Source organism: Quercus robur, chromosome 4, assembly GCF_932294415.1.
Source record: "Quercus robur chromosome 4, dhQueRobu3.1, whole genome shotgun sequence".
Taxonomy (NCBI): domain Eukaryota; kingdom Viridiplantae; phylum Streptophyta; class Magnoliopsida; order Fagales; family Fagaceae; genus Quercus; species Quercus robur.
The window spans coordinates 41,776,967-41,796,872 of NC_065537.1; the positions used below are offsets into that span (position 1 = coordinate 41,776,967).

The 19,906-nt window shown below is 33.6% G+C and overlaps 2 protein-coding genes across 2 annotated transcripts; one reads left to right on the top strand and one right to left on the bottom strand.

Annotated features, from left to right (window-relative positions):
• The first annotated feature begins 2,152 nt into the window (after positions 1–2,152).
• Positions 2,153–2,926, top strand: LOC126724451 (uncharacterized). Its single transcript, XM_050428980.1, has one exon. It carries the CDS (start codon positions 2,261–2,263, stop codon positions 2,777–2,779), a length of 519 nt encoding a protein of 172 aa, XP_050284937.1. The 5' UTR covers positions 2,153–2,260; the 3' UTR covers positions 2,780–2,926.
• Positions 2,927–16,322: 13,396 nt separating this feature from the next.
• Positions 16,323–18,544, bottom strand: LOC126724452 (transcription factor bHLH10-like). Its single transcript, XM_050428981.1, has 4 exons — positions 18,456–18,544; positions 17,365–18,285; positions 16,835–17,254; positions 16,323–16,702 (listed from the first exon to the last, which is right to left on the bottom strand). The coding sequence occupies exons 2-4, from the start codon at positions 18,244–18,246 to the stop codon at positions 16,601–16,603; spliced, it is 1,404 nt and encodes a 467-aa protein (XP_050284938.1). The 5' UTR covers positions 18,247–18,285; positions 18,456–18,544; the 3' UTR covers positions 16,323–16,600.
• Positions 18,545–19,906: the final 1,362 nt, after the last annotated feature.

Sequence of the window (19,906 nt, forward strand, 5' to 3'; positions counted from 1 at the left end):
TAAAATTCTGTCTCAAATTTCAGCCTAAATTTTCAACTTGTCGTCTTTCCTCAAAAGTTTGTCTATTTATGGAAGTAGTGAAACATGGTATGTCTTGAAAAGTAACTTTGATTGCGAGAAGTTAACTCTGGTTAATCTGTCAGTGGAGGATACTATTCAATGAATAGTTTAAACTTTTCACAAATAGTGACATTTTGCAGGCTTTGCTGTTCCTTCTTTTCTTTCTTCTTTCTATCTTTTTCTGTCTTTATTATGTCTTCTTGCAATTATAAGGTTTTGCCGTTCCTTCCTTTCTTCTTTGTATCTTCTTTTGTTCTTATTCTATCTTCTTGCAATGATTCTTTATATTCTTCTTTCTGTCCTCATTTTGTCCGTAGGTGCCTATCTTTCTTGTTACTATCATCTTCTTGCTGTTTGTCCTCTTGTGGAGTCTTCAGTTGTATGTATATATGCACTGATTACTGCATCCCTCCCTTAAAACCCATAGTCACTGTCCAAATCAAATGATAGAGTGACACAAATAGGTATTCTAGTCAAGAACATTTCAATCCTTGATTAGGCTTATAGTAGTTGAAACTTAAAATGTTAATAGGTCTCCTAGAAAAACTGTAACAGCAGACCAACCCAAAGATTTACTCCAAAAATTCATATTTGGAAAATTTCCAGATTTAATATTCTATATGTCAAGCTACTATACCCCAAATTTGGTGTCAAAATTTTACTCCTAAGTCAATTATAAAAGGTTCAATTAGTGATGTCAGAATGTATTTTGCAGCAAACAACCTTTATTTGGTTACCCTTTGACACCTCAAATGACAACAAAAACTTAGTGAGATTTCGCAAATATTCAGTACTATAGTTTGGCTCTCTAAAATTTTCATTCAAAAAAACAAGATTAGTGTAAAGTTATAGGAACTTCTATCCAGACGTATATAGTTAACATTCTTAACCATTATAAATCAACTTTTCAATGATAAAGAGTATATTTGAAAAAGTAAAGGACCATCCAATTGATGTCATTGGTTTGATTGTCAATCGTAGCACTGGAGGTGACGGGCCATGGCCCCCCTAATTTTTGAAAAATCCCTCTCCCTCTAATTGTTTTTAATAAAAAAAAAAATGATTTTAGACATAAAATTAAGTATTGCCTTCGATTTTTATTTTATATCTACATGTATAGAAATGAAAAATGCATCTTCTTTGTTTCCCTTATTACTCTTGAAACAAATATAGCTCATTAAATCTAAGTGTATTTATGATTTTTCTTTCAAAATATATAAATGATCAATACAATGTTTTCTTTAAAGCATAAATAAGATATATGTTTATAAAGATAAATAAGTAAAACTTTTTAATAGTTTAAAAACTGACTAGACAATTTTTTATGTTTTATTTTAAGTTATGTAAATATTGACTTTTATTTATTTATTTTTGAGAATCATGTAAAAACTAATCTAGGTAAATATTTTTCTTATATATAAGAAGATAATATATGTTAAATCTTGTTACAAATATACTTTATGTATACCTACAATTTATATGATCAATAGTTTATTCTTTAGATTCAAACATTTTTTACTTGATTACTAAACCTTTCTAAAAAGGGGATGATAATTGAACTAGCATAAAATTGGTCTGATACATTTAATTAGTTGAAATCTCTTTAAAATTAGATAATGTTAGAAATAAAATTTGATTAGGCAATGAAAAGTTTACTTGAAATGTGTAAAACTTGGAGTGTGTAAAGATGTATATTCGTGGAGATTTATATTCATAACTGTGTTCATTATTACAGTCTTATATATATGAGATTACCTTACTAGATCAACTTAAGATTGTGGATGACCACTTAAATACAAGAGTTTATTGATATATATTTTTTGTTCTCTTCTCACCCAGTTTTATATATTATCTCTTATTTCACAACATCGAATATTATTTGTTATTTTACATTTTCTTCCTTCCAAATTTTTAACCTTAAAAAAATTTGAAAAAAAGAAAAAAAAAGAAAAAGAAAGAGAGGAAAGGGAAGGGAAGGTGCCCTAACAAACAAACCCGCTTTCCCAGCTCTTATTTCGTGTGTGTTTAGAATATGTCCACCACTGAATTCAACACATTCCCATCCACCACTTTGGTGGATCCGGAAGGAAAACACAGCTCTAACCTAAGACCAACAAAACTCTCACACGGAGAGAGAAGAAAAAAGAAAAAAAAAAAAGGTGAGAGTTTCACATCCTTGTCATCTTCATCTTCACTTTCAATGGAGGCTAGGAAAGAAGATGTTAGAATATACATAATCTCGTTTCTTTTCTTCTCCTGCATAGTTTGTGGAGGTGTCTTGCTCTCCATCTACCTTTTTCTCCCACAATCACAATCCTCAACTTGGTATCCAATCGCAGGACTAGTTCTTGTTGGGGTCCCATGGCTCTTTTGGTTCTTGGCATATTTATATCGATGCATCAGACCCGGCCATGATAGATCCGAAATCAACGAGGGCGGTTGCAGTAATGGCAGACCATGCCCACCTGCCGTCTCCGCCACGAGCGAAGAGGAGGAGTGCCCGTTAGACTCTCCATGTGGCGGTGGCGGGGAACGCCGTGTGCATTTCGGGGCGGTGGTTGTGTTGGGAAAAGAGGCAGATCAGGGTGTTGGACAAAGAGGACATGACATTGTTGTGACAGAGACTAATGGTAACTCCACAATGGATGAACATGATAACAACGGTTTGGTTGGATTTAGGGAGAGCGAAATGCCATTGTCTTTGAGAGTTTCCTCTTGATAATAATGAATCAGGTACGTCAAAAAGTGCAAGTTATTGATATGTGTTCGCCATGGCTGTAGGTTTCTGTTTTTCTTTCTCTTTTTACAATGAAAGTCATGGACAAGAAAAAAGCATGCTATAGAGAAATATTGGGCTACATCCATGGATGCAAAAAAAAAAAAAAACATTGCAGTTAAAGGGACCAAATTTAGTAGACATAGCACAAATTTAGTTTCTTTATCAAATTTATTTTTGAAATATCTTCGCAAGCAAGGGCTTGAGAGATCCAAAAGTGATATAAAACTATTTTCTCCATACAAACTATGGAAGTTGGCTTATAAGTCTCTTGTGAAAATTTTACCATTCTGCTAGTCTGCTACATTGGAAAAGACTAGAGGCCTCAATTAAATTATCTAACCCTAGTACCGTACAATGTAAATTAAGAACGCCCTGGAATTGCTGTGGCATATGGATTATATATTATTGCGTTTGGAGAGTAATACTAATACAAACTTTTTGCTTGGTTTATGTGTAGCAATTTTAAATATATTTTTTAGTAATTCGGAGAGAATATTCGAATCTTAGATGTCTTCGTTCATGTCACGTTTCGAATATATTCAACAAGTCTAGGTCTAGTATAGCCTAACGCTAACAAACCTCAAGAGTCTAACTATTGTCTCCACAAATTTAGTAAGACCAAATTACCAACTATGAATAATGAGAGTCTCCCCATAAACATAAATTTATTTTTGAATTTCAGTATATATATATTTTCTTAATGGAGAAGAATATTTTATTTATGTTTTGGCCCTTAAAGATAAATTTTTTATTTTGTCCCTATGATTAGCGGCTTGTTTGGTTAGATGGAAAAGGGAGATAGAAAATGGAAGATTTCATTTGTTTAGTATGGTGGAAAATATGGAGAATGGAGGAGGGTGTGTGGAGTATTCCACCCAGTCCCACCAAAAACTAATCTCTCAATTTGGGAGGAAAAGTGGGAAATACATGTTTTTTTTTTTACTAGGAATTTACTTTTGGGGTAGTCTTTTTTCATTCTCTCTAACAAATACACATTCAAGAAAAATTGAAAATTTTTCTATCATTCTTCTATTATATACTTCCTTTAATTTTTATCCTGTCACTTTCCATTCTCCCAACTAATCAGACTCTAAAAGAAATTTGATGACCGTCACATTGACGGAATTTCCATTTAGACAATAGCTAAGGAAATTGACTTCAGTTCTTACTTTTGATTGAACACCATTAGTCAGAAAAAAGAAAATGAGAAAAAGGAATCACATGTTCAGGAAAAGAATGGAAGAAAATTAGAGGGGGAGAAGAAAAACAACAAATATAAAGCTTTAATGCATACTTTAATACATTTTATAGAAATACAGTCACTTATCAATCATGGCTAATAAGCGAGACATTATTACATTTTATTCATTTTATACCTTGATCAGAAGTAGCTATTAAGTTCTTTATCATCTCAAAGAAGTAGCTATTATGCTCTACCTCTTTTATATGTTATCCTTAAAAGTTGTTGTTGTCCAATAGTAATAGCTTCAGCTAAGGTTGCCGGTGGATCATCTGGGCATTTACACCAAGTGTTCTTACATACGCATTGACATTGTGAACAAGAAAATTTGCACTCTTCGTCTTTATGGCATCTCAGGATAACTACGTTCCTTGCTTCAGCTCGCATCTCTGCACATGCATTTTTTTTTTACTTAAAATATGTACCACATTGCTAATTAAATTTGAGAGAAAAAAACAAGTGATTTGTTGAGAGAGAGAGAGAGAAGAGTAACAAGATGCAAGAACTAGGAGCGCCACCAAGATAGCCAACTTGAAGGACGAATTCTCCATTAATTATGAGTTGATGGATTGACAGGATGGTAAGATATATTACTGGTTATGTTATTTTTCGCAATGGAACTACTTTGACTCTTCCAAGCAATGGATATATATATGGATGAAGCAGATAAATATAAATGGCAACAAAATCTTCGTACATGTGGATTTTTTGGATATTATCTTTATTAATTATATTTATATGATATTAAATTCATTTTTCTTATAGGTATAGTGGGTAAAGATTCAAGTGATAGTCAGTAATAATAACAATCTTTATGGTACCAAATGATTTGATTCGAACTGTACCTTATCGTTCTCCATTATCTACTAATAAAAAATTGCAGTGTGAAAAAAAAAAAAACTATTCTAAATAACTGCATGATATGCTACCACTCACACCCAGCAATAGCAAAACATATAATTGAGTAGGTGCAATTACATTTATTAATTATTTTATATAAAAGTGTATGTGGATTCTCAAAAAAAAAAAAAAAAAAAAAGTGTATGTGGAAAATTAAAGACGTTTAGAAAGTTTCTAAATAGTTCTGGTTGAAGCAAATATTGTAGAGTCATTTATGAGAAGTGAGAATTTTTGTAAAGGCAAATTACAATTTATCCACTTGTGATTTGGTCGAAATTTAAGTTTTTTACCTATAATTTAAAATTTGACACTACACCTGACTGAAATTTGAGTTATCTACCTGTGGATTGAAATCCAATGATGCAAGTGTTCCGCTGGATTCTTTTTGATCTTATTTGATATTGAATTATTATGTTTTTTGTGTTTTTGGATGAAAGAGACAAAAAAATAGAGCAAAATTACATATTTACCCATGTTTTTAACAAAGTTGGGTTATGAAACTCTAACTAAGCTAACATCAGGTAATAAAATGTCAAATTTCAAATCACAGGTAGACAACTTAAATTTCGGCCAAATCACAAGTGGGTAAGTTGTAATTTCTCCAAGATTATTTACGTTATATATTCGTGTGATAAGTTTTTTGTTTTTGAGTTCCATCCATGTGATAAGTTGATATTAAAAAGGAAACGAAAAAAGAAAAGAAAAGAGGCCATTAAAGAGAATAGTCTAATGGAGGGAAATTTTTTCCAATAATCAATATCTATATATCTATAATATATGTGTCCTAATAATGAATGCTAAAAGAAAAAAAAAAAAAAAAACATTGGGGTGTCTAAATCACTCCAATTGCTATTTTTAACCACCAAATGCAAAAATAGTAACCATTTCTATCCTTTCACCTCTATTCTCCCAACCAAACGAACCTTAAGGAAAATTTGAGGAATACGAGCGGATGAGAATAGTAGCTCAACTCTATCACCAAAATTGATCTAGTTATGGTGTACCTTTATGTTAGAACCCCTTTCCATCTCCCTTATGTGTGTATGTGTTTGTTTCTCAAAAAAAAAAAAAAAAAAATAATGATCTAGTTATTTATGAGAAATTATTCTATACATCGGGTAAGACTCACATACAAGACCTATCTTTATGTATACAATAAGTTGGGGTACAAACATTGCCACAACTTGACATACATGCAAGTGACAAAGTTGTGATGCTAGATGAATTGGTATGTATAGTAGACTAGGTGTACAAAATAATTTCACTTTATCTACAAGATTATTTATGTAATATATCCATGTGAGAAGTTGATTTTTATTTAAAGGTAAATATTAACAAATGTTCCAAGGGCATTGGTTTAGGAATTATTTTTAGAAATATTTTTATGGAAAAATGATAAAGTAACTAATTTTTCTGACAGCTTTTTATATTTCCTATGAAAGTGGGGTTAAATTTTCCTAATATATTTTATTAACGATTGTCCTAAGGGCACCCATTTACATGATTCTTATTTAAAATACCATTAAAGAGTCTTAATGGGCATTTAATGTAGGGAAACACTTCCCATTTTATACATCAACAATGCCTAATGGTCATCCCATTCTATAATATACTGGATATGAGTGCCAATTATTTGCGTTACATCTTAAGTCACAATCCCAGTTATGACAAATTTTTTTTTTTTTTTTAAAAAACAAAAACAAAAACAAAGAAACCAAAAATTAATATGAGAAGACATATGTATAAGCTAAGGGTATTATAAATTTGCTTTTTTTTTGTGATGTTATTCTAATGCTCAATTTATTAATAATAATAATAATAATAATAATAATAAAAACACTATCCATCCCAACTCAACCCGATCCATGTGGGTTAGGTTGGGATGGACCCTTGTGATGGGTTAGATTTTTTTTAACCCATTATGATAAGTTGGGTTATAAAAACTTTTTAACTCGACTTATGCACACTCCTGATACAAGGTCACCTAACAAATCCAAAATAATGAACACAACCGAGAAATCCAATTGTTCCAAACAATTAAATAACAACTCCGCTAGTTCTTTGATAAAAACACCTTTTTATTTTCTTCAAATAATTAAAAGAGAAAAACTTTTATTTTTTATTTTTAATTATCATAACCCAAATCTGTGAATAAGAAAAAGATAAGAATCATATTGTAAGAACTCACGGCTAACAGTCTCGTAGCACAAATGCAAACCCACATCCGCTCAAAGATTGGTTTTAAATTCATGACAGATAAAGAGAAAGAAGCTTCAGGACTCTGTCGATGCCAGAGTTGGAAATGTTAGCGATCATGGTTGATGTTGAGTGAAAATTTTATTTTATTTTATTTTATTAATATGTTGTGACTTATTGTGATTAGGATTTGACTCAAATAATTGAGCTAACATATCAATATATTTTGAATGTGAGAGGATCATTAGGCACTGTTGATGTGGTCGTTCGAGTGCATTGAATAATTTCTGGTGGTGCACAATCACGCCTGTGAAAATTTCCATTAAGACTATCCAAGGAATGGACTTCAGTTCTTATTTTCGATGGAACACTATTAGTTAGAAAAACAAAAAAATAACAAAACAAAACCAAGAGGTATCACATATGCAAGAAAGGAATGGAAGAAAATTAGAGGGGAGAAGAACAGCAACAAATTTGAAGCTTTCAATTTATTCATCATTGCCCTCAATCCTGGATAATAGCTTCAGCTAATTATAAGGATGCTGGTGGCTCATTCGGGCATTTACACCAAGTGTCCTTACATAAGCATTGACAATGATGACAAGTATATTTGCAGTCGACATTTTCATTGCATCTTAGTATAACTACGTTCCTTGCTTCAGCTCCTATCTCTGCACCTGCAGGTTTTTTTTTTTAAATTTTTGTTACTTCAAATATATTTGAGAGAAATACATGCAATTTATTTATTAAGAGAGAGAGAGAGAGAGAGAGAGAGAGGGAGAGAGGGAGAGAGGGAGAGAGACTAACAAGATGCAAAAACTAGGAGTGCCACTAAGATAGCCAACTTGAAGGACGATTTCTCCATTACTGATGAGTTAATAGATTGGCAGGATAGCTCAGATATAGTACTAAATATGTTATTTACTTTGCAATTGGACTACTTCAACCCCTCCAAAGAATGGTTATATATAGGTGAAGCAAAAGGCACATAATCTCCTTTAGTGATGTGGATTTTTATTATTTTATTCAAAGTGATAGCCAAGAGTTGTAGATTTTTAATATTTTCTTTAAATAGTAATAAACTAGATAATTTCATATACAAAATACAACCAACATTAATACCTATTAATACTTTCTCAAAAAAAAAAAAACCTATTAATAATTACTATAACTATATATTTAATTAATATAAAAACAAAATCATAAAATATTAAATATGAACTTTGATAATTATGGTAAGTTTAATCTAAGTTTATATTTGAGTGAATTTCATTCTTGGAAACTTTGACCATTATACCAAAAGTTGATGGTGGTAATTATGGTAGTTATTAATAATAATTTAATAAATTGCTAATATGGTGTATGATTATTGGTATATAAAAATTGATATTAGTGGTGGGTCTAGATGAGATCCAGTAAAAATTTGTCACATTAATAGTTTGTGGTTGTAGTATTATTTATATTTTAGCCTCATCATAATATCTAAATAGCCTCATCACAAAAGCTTTGCATGTGTGATGAAGCTCAATTTTTTTTTTTTTTTTTTTGGAATACATGGATTAGTAGGAAAGTGTCATATTTTTTAGACGTTTTAAATAGAGTTGAAAATATATTTTTACCGGGTTGTTCTCAAGGGTTTTTTTTTTTTTTTTTTTTTTTTTTTTTTTTTTTTTTTTTTTTTTTTTCGAGTTAAACGTAAGGTTTAGAGCATTTCTGAACCACATAAAAGTTCAATCCAAAAATTTCTCAATGCGAATCATCAATCATCACAGGTTGCTACTCGGCATGTTCAGGTGAAATGGTCTCTGCCGTTGGAGTTGGTATACAAAGGTAACTTTGATGCGGCCTTCTTTGAAGCTTCTGGATGTGTGGGTATTGGAATGGTGTTCCATATTTTTAGGGACAAATTATTGCTGCATTGAGTCACAAAATTCCTCCGGTTCAATCAGTGGAGCTGGCGGAGGCCATGGCTACTCGTCGTGCATTGTTATTTGCTAAGGAGCTTAGCTTGTTTGATGTGGAGATAGAGGGGGATTGTGCAAGGGTTCTTGCTGCTTTGAATATGTTGAAGAGGTGTAGCACTTTATTTGGTCATGTGATTGATGATTGCAAGAGTTTAGGGGCGTCTCTTCGGTCTTGCAAGTTCAGCCATGTTCGACGAGAAGGGAATAGGTTAGCTCATGCTTTAGCTAGGAGAGTAGTTTTATCTGCAGACATGGATGTATGGGTAGAATCCCTACCTAGTGATTTGGATAGTGTATTTCAATCGGATTTGGTTCAATAAAATTCTCTTACTTTTTTCTCCAAAAAAAAAAAAAAAAAAAACTATCGAAAGTTTAAATTTTCATATTTATATACAAAATAAAAGAAATATATATATATATATATATATAGATATTAGATAAAGCAAGTTTTTACTAGACTAACTAGTGCATTACACGATTTTCTCACTAGTTATTAAGCTATCTACACTATAAACTCATTTTTTAGACCTTTCATTCATCTTGGTTGTAACCGTTGAAAAGTCTCAAACCTCTTTCAGATTGAATCATAAATCAGCAATAAACACCTCATTGATTGAAATTGTGTGTTCAAGGCGTTACACCTTCCTCACATAAATTCTGGAGAAGTTCTACAGCATTGGGCGTTACAACTTCCCAATTCTTTAAATTTTGCAATTGTTACCAAGGGCTGGATCCTAATAATTTCTAAAAAAATTTGGTCCACAAGTTATTTCTAGCTTTAAAAACTTCTGCCATCTGGTCGATGTTCAGCACGTCATGGTGAATGAGTTACAGTTACCTTCGTTTAAATGCTATGAATACTTGCAAAAGATCCAAACTAACATTGAATATGGTTGCTAAAGGATGAATGATGGATATCAATATTGTTTATGAAAGTCACCATGTTGTGAAAAAAAGGATTTCTTTGCACCATCTTCTTGGTCCAAGATAAAAGTGTGTAATCTTTCTTTTTCTACTTGTAGAGAGAGAGAGAGAAAGAGTTTTGGGAATACCAAAATTTAACCAATGAGGTGTTTGTTGCTGAGGTGTCAAATATATGGTAGTTTATGATTTTCATCTTTTTAGATCTAATATAAATCAACAGTCTAAAAAATGTATAATTTTTGTATAGTAACACAAAATATAACTAGAACAATAAATATAAGATAAAATATAGTACCTTATGTCCTGTACTTTAAGTTCACTTTTTAAAATTTAACAATATGACTACTTAACAGCTACACTACATGACGTTAATAAAATACATTCTATTTCCCACAGCTGAGAAAACCCAACTCATTCTCTTTTCCCTTTCGTTGAACTCAAGAACAAGAAGCAAATCTTTCAAACCCCTCTTCTCTCTTAATTAGCTAGAAATCAAGCACCTATACCCTCTTGAATAGAAATCAAATAATATTGGTCAGGTGGCTCTAACTGGTGGTGAGCTTGGAATTCAAAATCGAATGTCGAACTCCAAGGCTTTCGTTGCCGAATCCAAATCATGAATGAAGAAAAGCATTAGATCCTAATACAAATCCATTGCTAAACAAACTGGGCCTCCCATCGAACTAATAAACCCATCACCACAAATGGGTTTAATGTATAATTAATACATGTTATGATCCTAGCGTCTCATATGGATTGAGTGTAAGCTTAACCATGTGTTTATAAGTTCTTGGGCAACATTTCCTTGCAAACCGGTTTTCAAGGGTGAGTTCTACCAATGAGTTTGTACATCTGGTATCAGAGTTAACCACCACCCCAAGTAATCAGGTGTAGCTCATTGAGTATGAGATCAAATGAGTTGCGGCTTTTTGGTCGGATCTTGAAGGGGGTGACGCAAAGGCTATATTGAAATAACTAATAGATGAGTGGAGCCGCCAAAAGGGAAAAGGCTACTATCAGGTCAGTGTTGTTAGAGTGAACCGTTGTGGACATTGACCCTTATTAAACTAATTCCTTCCATTGTGTCCTTAATATGAACCAACTGTTAAGTAAACTAGGTCCAATTCAAAATTGTTTGATTTTTGTTCAAGAGGGTATGAGTACTTGATTTCTAGAAAAGTGAGAAGAGGGGGTTCAGAAAGTTGCTTCTTGTTCTTGCGTTCAATGAAAGGGAAAGAGAAAGGGTTGGGTCTTTTTTTTTTTTTTTTCCAAACGTGGGAAATAAAATGTGTTTTTCTAATGTCGTGTAGTATATTTGCTAACTAGTTATATAACTAAATTTTAAAGGGGGAGCCTTAGATAAGGTGCAGTATTTAAGTTTTGTCTATATATATATATATATATATATATATATATGTCGTGGGAAAAAGAGAGGTGGGGTTTCAATTACAGACATGAAATACTACAAAGGATGTCATTACTACTAAGTTATCACTTGATCAACAATTGCATGAAATATATTTTGCTAAATGCATAGTGGGTGCTATAAAGCCTGCTCTAAACCACAGTATGATAAGCAGGAGCTTGCACAAGTAGTCGTGAAACTACATACATTGGAGTGGGAGTAATTACATTTGTTGATCTCTCTCTCTCTATATATATATATATATATATATTAAAGAGATTCAAGAATCATGTGATTGATCTCATGACCAACATTTTATCTGCATCATGTAATGGACTTGTAGACCACATTATTTTTTGACTTTTCACGAATTGAGTCTAAACTCTATACTTAGATTTTAAATTGGACTCATAGCCTATATACTATTCTTCACCACTTCACGGGATAGGCTTAAGGCCCAAATCTTGCCACTTTAGAAGATGGACTCAAGGCTCTAATCTTGTTAGCTCATGAATTGGGCTCTAGTCCATGACATTACCATCACATGATGGACTCATGACCCTTATCTCTCTCACCTCATGGGTGGGCTCAATCATCAAATCATTTTTCATTAATAAATTCATTCTTAAGACCCACTTCCTCTTTTTCATGGCTCCACGATGAACTTCACGCAATCTATATTTTCAATTGTGCAAAATTTCTATGCTTGAAGTAATTTTTAGTTATCTTGCTATTTTATTCCCTTATCATGTAATTGTATGTTAGGAAATTAGGATGGGTGAATTATTTACTTTGGCCATTATACTTTACTTTAGGAGACCAACTTATGTTATGCGGGTTGGGTGCATAACACCTTTCCTACTAGAACTTAACCCAATATTTAGTATGTTGGAGATAGGTTAGGTCTTTTCATTTTAAACTCCTTTTCATTTTCTTTTTTAGAATAAAATAAGAAACATAACTGTATAATTTTCTTTTCCAGATTGAATCTAGGGTCAAAGTTTTGTAACTTAATTTTATTTAAATTTTTTATGTAATTTTCATTATTCATGAATAAATATTATTTCATATATTTTTCTTTCGTTTCCTATAAAAATTGAATTAATTTTGACTCCATTATAAGTTCCTTAGATTCTGGAAAAAAAATATTTCTACCTTGAGATTTGTAATTGATGATGCCAAAATCATCAGTAGTTGGAGACATCCAGGTGGCTCCGGCGTAACTTACAAGATGATAAGAAAGTGAAACGGATAGGTTACTGGCGTGGTGCCAGCTAGGGGTGTTCGCGGTGCAATGCGGTGTGGTTTTGGGCTATTTTTAGCATCGCACTTTGCAGTACGATTTAGTTAAAACCATAACTGTACCACACTTTATTTTTGTGGTCACATGTATGGTGTGGTGTGGTTTAAAGTTTAGCTAAAACCATAACTGCATCATACCTCATTTTTTCAGTCACATGTGCAGTGTGAAGTATAAGATTCGGCTTGAACGCCTTGAAGTCGTTATATTTTTCAAATTTTGGGTTTTTCCTACCCAACCCAAAACTAATATTTCTCTTTGTTTTGTGCCAAGTTTTAAACTATTGAGCTAATTTTTTTTATTTTAGGTTAGCTTTCCTAGTCAACACTTGCTAGGGTTATCAAACTTTTTTTTTTTTTTTTTTTTTTGAAAACTAGGGTTATTGAACTATTAATAATATATTTAATATTAAAAATAAATAAATATATTAATATATAGAGAGGGTACAGTGCGGTTTGTGCGGTTTTTTAATTATAAAACTGCAAACCATACTGTACCATGCGGTGCGGTACATTGTTACTTATAATGCGGTACGGTTATGCCCTTTTGCGGGTGGTTTTGGTGCGATTTTTGTGGTTTGTGAGATTTGGTGAACACCCCTAGTGCTAGCCAATGAGCCTCTGAGAGAGAGAGAGAGAGAGAGAGAGAGAGAGAGAGAGAGAGAGAGAGAATTGAGTATTTGTGTTGATAAGGTTGTTTCTGAGATGATCCTTTTACCTTAGGTTGGATGTGCTTTATATAAGCTTCCATTTTTTTAGCCGTTGGAGGGCCATTAATGGTGGTTTAATTCCTTATCTAGGTAACGCCTCTTATAGTTAATGCCGAGATATGGAGACCTCTGAGTTGTTGCTCTCTTTACTTTGTCTAATCATTACGGCTCAAGTAATAAATGCCTCATTTCTGGCTCATTCCTCGTCCATTACCATGTTTGGATGAGCAGGATTTCCTGACCCATCAGTAATCAAGAGATTCCTTCTCCTTATTCATATTAAAAAAAAGAATCCAAAGTAGTCCCCGTCAGGTTGTGATTCTTACAATCTTGTAATTTTCTATCAACAAGATATTGATCAGAGCATCATCATGAGGATGTTATACCCCCTGGGTCAGTTTCTATGAATGTACTTGAAAACTCATCTAGTCGAGGACTTTTGTTTGAATTTTGGGTCAATAAGACATTTTGCCTCGCCTCGTGTAGGCATTCTTGGATGAGCTCAACACCCTTCCAACTAATTCTTCTACAATACCCTTATTTCTTTAGTTGGCTTCCTAGCTTTGTTCCTCATCTTACCCCTGTGCCTCCTGGTCTTGATTCGTTCACAACTCTTTCCTCCACCCAACGAAACTTTATAGCTTTCCTTGTCTAATAGAAGTTTCTATTTATTCCTTCATGTCAAAACAATCCTTGGTGTTAAGCTAAGGTCGTGGTGGAATAAGCAATACTTGTCTTTTAGCCTCTCTAGTACGGGGGTATTCTGTGCTTTCCAAGCCACTTGAAGAAATGCCGTGATTTATTTACATGAGAACATGGTCAAGTGATGCATTTGAACGCCTATATATATATATATATATCGTGAACCTGTTGTTGGGTAGGGTACCCCCTGACTTCTTTTTTTCATGGCTAGGCTTCTCTAACGATTGTAGGTTCTCCAACTTCATCTTAGATCATCTTTTGACTCTTCCTCTTCCTCTTCTTGCTCTCACTACCACTGGCTTTCCTCACATTTATACTTCTGAGCGTTCACCATTATCTCTACCATGCTAAAGGGACAGCATGCAACTAGCACATAATCTGTGTGATTAGTTTTCCAGGCCCAAAAGCGCTCTTTGTATCACTAATCACATATGGTAGAATTTTTTAAGCCTATTAACTAGCACTTTAGACATTAATTTATATATGGCATCGAATGAGGGGCTAGGTGAGTGTTAGTTCATTTTCCTAAGCATGTGGCCAGAGTTTAAAGTTTCTAGGACAGTAGAAATAACACTTCTTCACCTATAACATGCCAATATGTTCGATAGAAATTAAAAAGGCAAGCATGCAGTCGGGCCAGGTGCTTTGGTTGGGTACATTTGGTGTAAGGCTTTGGCCACCTCCTCAGCTCTGAATTCCTAAAGAAGCTCAGCATTCATATGATCAATAACACTTTTGTCCACTGCTTCAATGATAGGTTCTAGACTGTGAGGATTTGCGCCAGTATAGATAATGGAAAAATAGTCAAAAATTAAAAACTTATCTTTCACCACATCTATGGTATTTCTCCTTTGGCAGTGAAGAATTAAAACTTGACAAATGAAAGTCAAAAACTGGTGTTTCAGATTTGGAAATTTTTAGGCAGGATTGGTCCAGCAATGGACCTTAATGTGGTAGTGATATTTCTTATTTGGCCATGGTCTTTCTGCTTTGATCAACCATAAATAAGACACTTGAGAATAGCCAGTGAGTGAAGACCACTGATGTTTAATAAGGGAAAAATTCAAGACCATGACTTAGCTTGTTGATCATTACATATGCTCTTCTGAGGCTGAGTGCACCCAATTCACCACTATATTTTATGTGCTTGGTACTACTAGTCAAGTCCATATTCGTCAAAGAAGATCTAGGAAAAGAGAATTTTCTTCAAAATGTTGTTAATTTATCAAACCTATTACTAGCCCCCACTTTATCAATTCATGTATACAACTAAGACCTCTCCTATCTGATACTCAAAATTATAATAGAGACAACAATCATAAAATGCAAGTCTGTTGAAGGAATTGCCATGCTGATGATCTCTTAAACACGTATTTTGCCCCATACAATAGCTACACCATTTCCTAATAATATACTTGGCCTCCTTTTATTGCTCAAATATGTAAGAGTATTTTTAATTTGCACACTGATACAGGTACGAAGCAACTATATATGAAAACTCAATGGGAAGAACCAAGTCTTGAAAATTATGGAAGAATTGAAGAGTAAAATATCCTATAATCCTATTTGTTTAAAATGGAATATATTCCGATCACGTTCGTTCTTTTCCCTTCTCCTTTCCTCTCCCCCGTCTACCCCAGTTAGAAACATACCTTATAAAACAAAAATAACAACAAACAGGTATATACTTATTCAGCAAAACAAATATATATACTATACTCAACTTTAGGTGCTCTACTAATAAACTTATTCTTCTAAAAAAATTATACTAATAAATTTATCCATGCATTCTCTTATTTCAATTCATACACGCATCTCTGCTTCTGATTTTATATTATGTCTAATAAGAATTTAAAAAAAAAAATTAAAGAAGAGTCCTATTTTAATTTTTTAAAGTTTGAGTTGAAAGCAGAACTTCTCATCTCATCTAAAGCACCATAATTTTAAAACAAAGTAAAACTCAAATATAGTTATTTAAGTGTTGTACTTTAAATTTCTCAATTGAGTTCAACTACATGTGATTGTATTGATTAATGTAGCAAAAATAGTATTATCTTTTCCAATAATAATTCAATTCAATTCAATCATGTGACTGATTGGTCAATGCAAACAAATGATTAAATTTTATTTGTGAAATTAATGTAGAACAACTTCAGATTTGTATCTAAGTTTACCCATAAAATGTCCAGGAATTTGATATAGATTCTATTACAAAATGAACGAGTAGGTCAGTAGCTAACCAGAGCACCAAACATACATAACATTCAACTTTGAAAACAAGGAATACATATTGAACCAAGTTCATGTATACCTTTCCTACCACCAACTTTATTAATTAGTACTTATACTACTAGTATTTACTATCACATATATTGAACACTAAATTAAACTCAAAAGACTTCCTTTCTATCGTCTCCAACCCTAATAGCTACTGGTAGGTTGAATTGCTGCACACTGTTTGTCCACAACCTCAATCAGCTTGTTGGCTATAGCACTTGCATACACAGAAGACCCTTCATATATCTGACAAATTAAACCAAAAAAACAAATCCAAACATAAATTTATAATGTTAAACTGAACCCAAATTTTATGGCACAAAAACTAATTTTGACAAGGACATTCATGTAGACATACATAGTATATTGGTTACTAACCTTGGTGTTGAATAAGAAGCTGTAGAAATCACCAATGTGGCCTCCGGCAACATGGTGAAGATCAAGCTGAAGGTCGTCGAGGACTTTAGAAACAAATAGCAAGCAATTGTTCTTACGCTGGACTAGCTTGATGGTAACCTCATCGTCGATGATACGAACATCAACCTCAGTGTCTTTGGATTTTCTCTGAAGCCATGAGCTTCTCAAAGACCCATTGTAGGACTGGTCAGTGTCACCACCAAGTGGCTTCATGCTACAGTTCTCCAAATCCCCAGACCCATACTCAGATTCGGTCTTAAGCCTCTTGCTTCTCTCTCTCCCACATCTCTTTTTCTCTACCAGCAATTTTAACTCATTGACTGTCCTCAAAAGCTCTTTGATATATTCTATGGCATCTCCCACCACAGATGCCCTATCAGTCTTCATAAAATAAAACACATCAAAGAAAAACACATCAAAGAAAAACACAAATTGAATCACCTCTTTCAAATTCCGCAAAAGTGATTAATGAAATGAAATGAATTGGATACCTTAGTAGGGTTAGGGACAAGGCTTCTCAAGGCCGTGTATTTCTGGTTCAAGTGTTGTCTCCTATGGCGCTCAGTTGCAAAGTGTTTTGTCTCTCCATCTCTGGCTTTTCCAGTGAACTCGAGGACATTCTCAAACTGCCTCGCATCCCCATCATCTTGGTACAAACAACCCTCTGTGTCATCAACTACTACTCCAGTTGTGCCAAACAAGGAACCATTTCTTGAGCCAGGCAAGGTGTAGCCATTGGGTAGAGACTGAAACAATTCCCTGAACAAAGGAGGCTGTTGGGGCAGGTGGTTTAAATGGAAAACTGGGTCATAGTAAACAGACCCACCAGAGGGGCTATCTGTTACTGTTGGAACTTCTCCTCCAAGAAAACTGCTTGGATAATTGTTTGTGGGATTCTGGAGAGTTGGGTTTGAGAAGGTTATGGATGAATTAGGCATGAAAGTTGAAGCTGAACATCTGGGCATGTTGAAAAGATTGAGAAGGTCCGGTGTTGTCGCCGGATAGGAACTACAATCAAAGCCTTGGTGCCCATTTTGGATGTCGATTTGGTGCTGTTGTTGCTGATGATAGTTGAAACCATCCATACCTTGCATCTCGTGGAGGTTGTATGAGTTGTCAATCAAATGGGTATTGTTAAGATCGGTTGTTGTGTTGTTGGTGTTGTTGTTGAATGCTAGGTGCTGTTGGAGCCCCATATCGATAGCAACATCTTCATGGCAAGGGGTGTGGTTGTTATGGTGATGGTAAGAGAGCTCCTCCATTGAGAGCCTGACTTCAAAGTTGTTGTTTGGGAGTGGGACAGAAAACCCATCCACTGATATTGTACCTTCTGTCATGGGGTTTTGATCAAAGCAAGCAGTCTCCTCGTACATTTTTCAGACACTGCAAGTGCTGCTTCTGGGTCTCTTTGTCTGCATCAATAAAAGCCCAAAAAAGAGAATGATTATAAGGATATTGACATTGAACCAACCAAAAAAAAAAAAAAAAAAATTTATTAAACTAGAGTCATGACAAATAATTATATATAGGGCTTAAAAAATGTACAATAAAATAAGGTGGTGTTGTATTAGGCATGACAAACCTAGAAATGGAAACCAATTAATCAACACTGATCAATTTGAGAAAAGAAGGAAAACCCAGATGGAATAATCACCAATTTGAGGGAAAGAGATGGTTAAGAGAGCAAGAAATATAGAGGGAGAGAAGTCTCAGAATATATATATAGAAATATAGAATAGAGAGAGAGAGTAGGAGAGAAGGATGAAATTGCAAACATCTGAAAGAATTCTTTATTTATTTAATAAGGGAGGTTGTTACTGAGATTCTCAGCGCTGGGGCCCACTCATGATCTCCGTATTGTTCAGAATTCTGATACTCAGAGGCCCGCGTGATTTGCAGTGCGGCCCCCTCAGTCCTCAACCAGGACACCTCATTATTATTTCTTTCTTTTCTTTTTTTTTTTTGTGTGTTTTTTACTGTGAGTATAGAAAAATTGTGAATCATTACTTTAAGTTTAGCAATTAAAAGTTGTTAATCATTTTATTTACATATAAGCAATATGTGTTTAGCACAATGATTGTGAAGTCATTTTTGCAACTTTGTCGTGACCCACTAGTACTAATCTATTTATATGTCAGCTCCTAATACTCTTGTCCCGGAAAAGAAAAGTACCTAATTACCTTTCATGATTTCATGTCATCTAGGAGAGTTTCATGGTAAGACTCTGAATTTTATGAGAGAGAGAGAGAGAGGGACACACCAAGTACCAGCAAAAGGATTGGAGGATAGGATGATACAACTACTCAACAAGGCAGTGAATTAGGGAACAAGATTTTGTGTCATTTTAGTCATTCTACTCTATCAGTATTTTTTTTGTTGCTAAAAGTGCCGTTTTTTGTTTGGTATAGTTTATTTTTATTGGTTCTTTTACTTAAAATTCGGCTTAGTAAAACTACAGTTATAGCTATCAAAAAAAAAAAAAAAATTAGGCTTAAAAAATCATACATAAGTTCGTTTACAATATAAATGAACTTCTAAGCTATATAGGCCCTTATTTATATTGCGGTCTTGGTATTAGACTTTTTTTTTTTTTTTTTTTTTTTAGCTCAAATAGAAATCCTAATCTAATGAACCTAATATACTACCTCCCCTCTCCACCCAAGACCACTTGAACTTGGGTCCTCAAACCCCACAAGCCTTTTAGGCTTGAGGAAGTACAATTCCGCACAACGTGGGCGTTGGTATTGATATTAGACTTGAATACAATTTCATACAACTGGTTCCTAATTTTGTAGGTAAAGTGACAAACTGGCTTAAAACTAAAAGAAATTAGAGAAAAAAAGTATATATATTTAATTTCTTGCCCAGTAAGCTTTATCAAAATGTACATTTTTTTTTGGGTAACATTTTCAATATCAATGGTAAAGTTGTAGTGACAAGTTAGAAACAATGTTAGAGCTGTAAACATCAGTAAGAGAATCCCAATTGGTTACCATTTTCCTTTGGGCAGAGGCTAATACGTATGGTGGATGC

Coding starts and splice junctions, on each gene's coding strand:
- LOC126724451 (XM_050428980.1), top strand. CDS start 2,261: ATGGAGGCTAGGAAAGAAGATGTTAGAATATACATAATCTCGTTTCTT.
- LOC126724452 (XM_050428981.1), bottom strand. CDS start 18,246: ATGTACGAGGAGACTGCTTGCTTTGATCAAAACCCCATGACAGAAGGT. Junction 17,255..17,364: donor TTGTCCCTAACCCTACTAAG/GTATCCAATTCA, acceptor TATTTTATGAAG/ACTGATAGGGCATCTGTGGT. Junction 16,703..16,834: donor GCTTCTTATTCAACACCAAG/GTTAGTAACCAA, acceptor TTAATTTGTCAG/ATATATGAAGGGTCTTCTGT.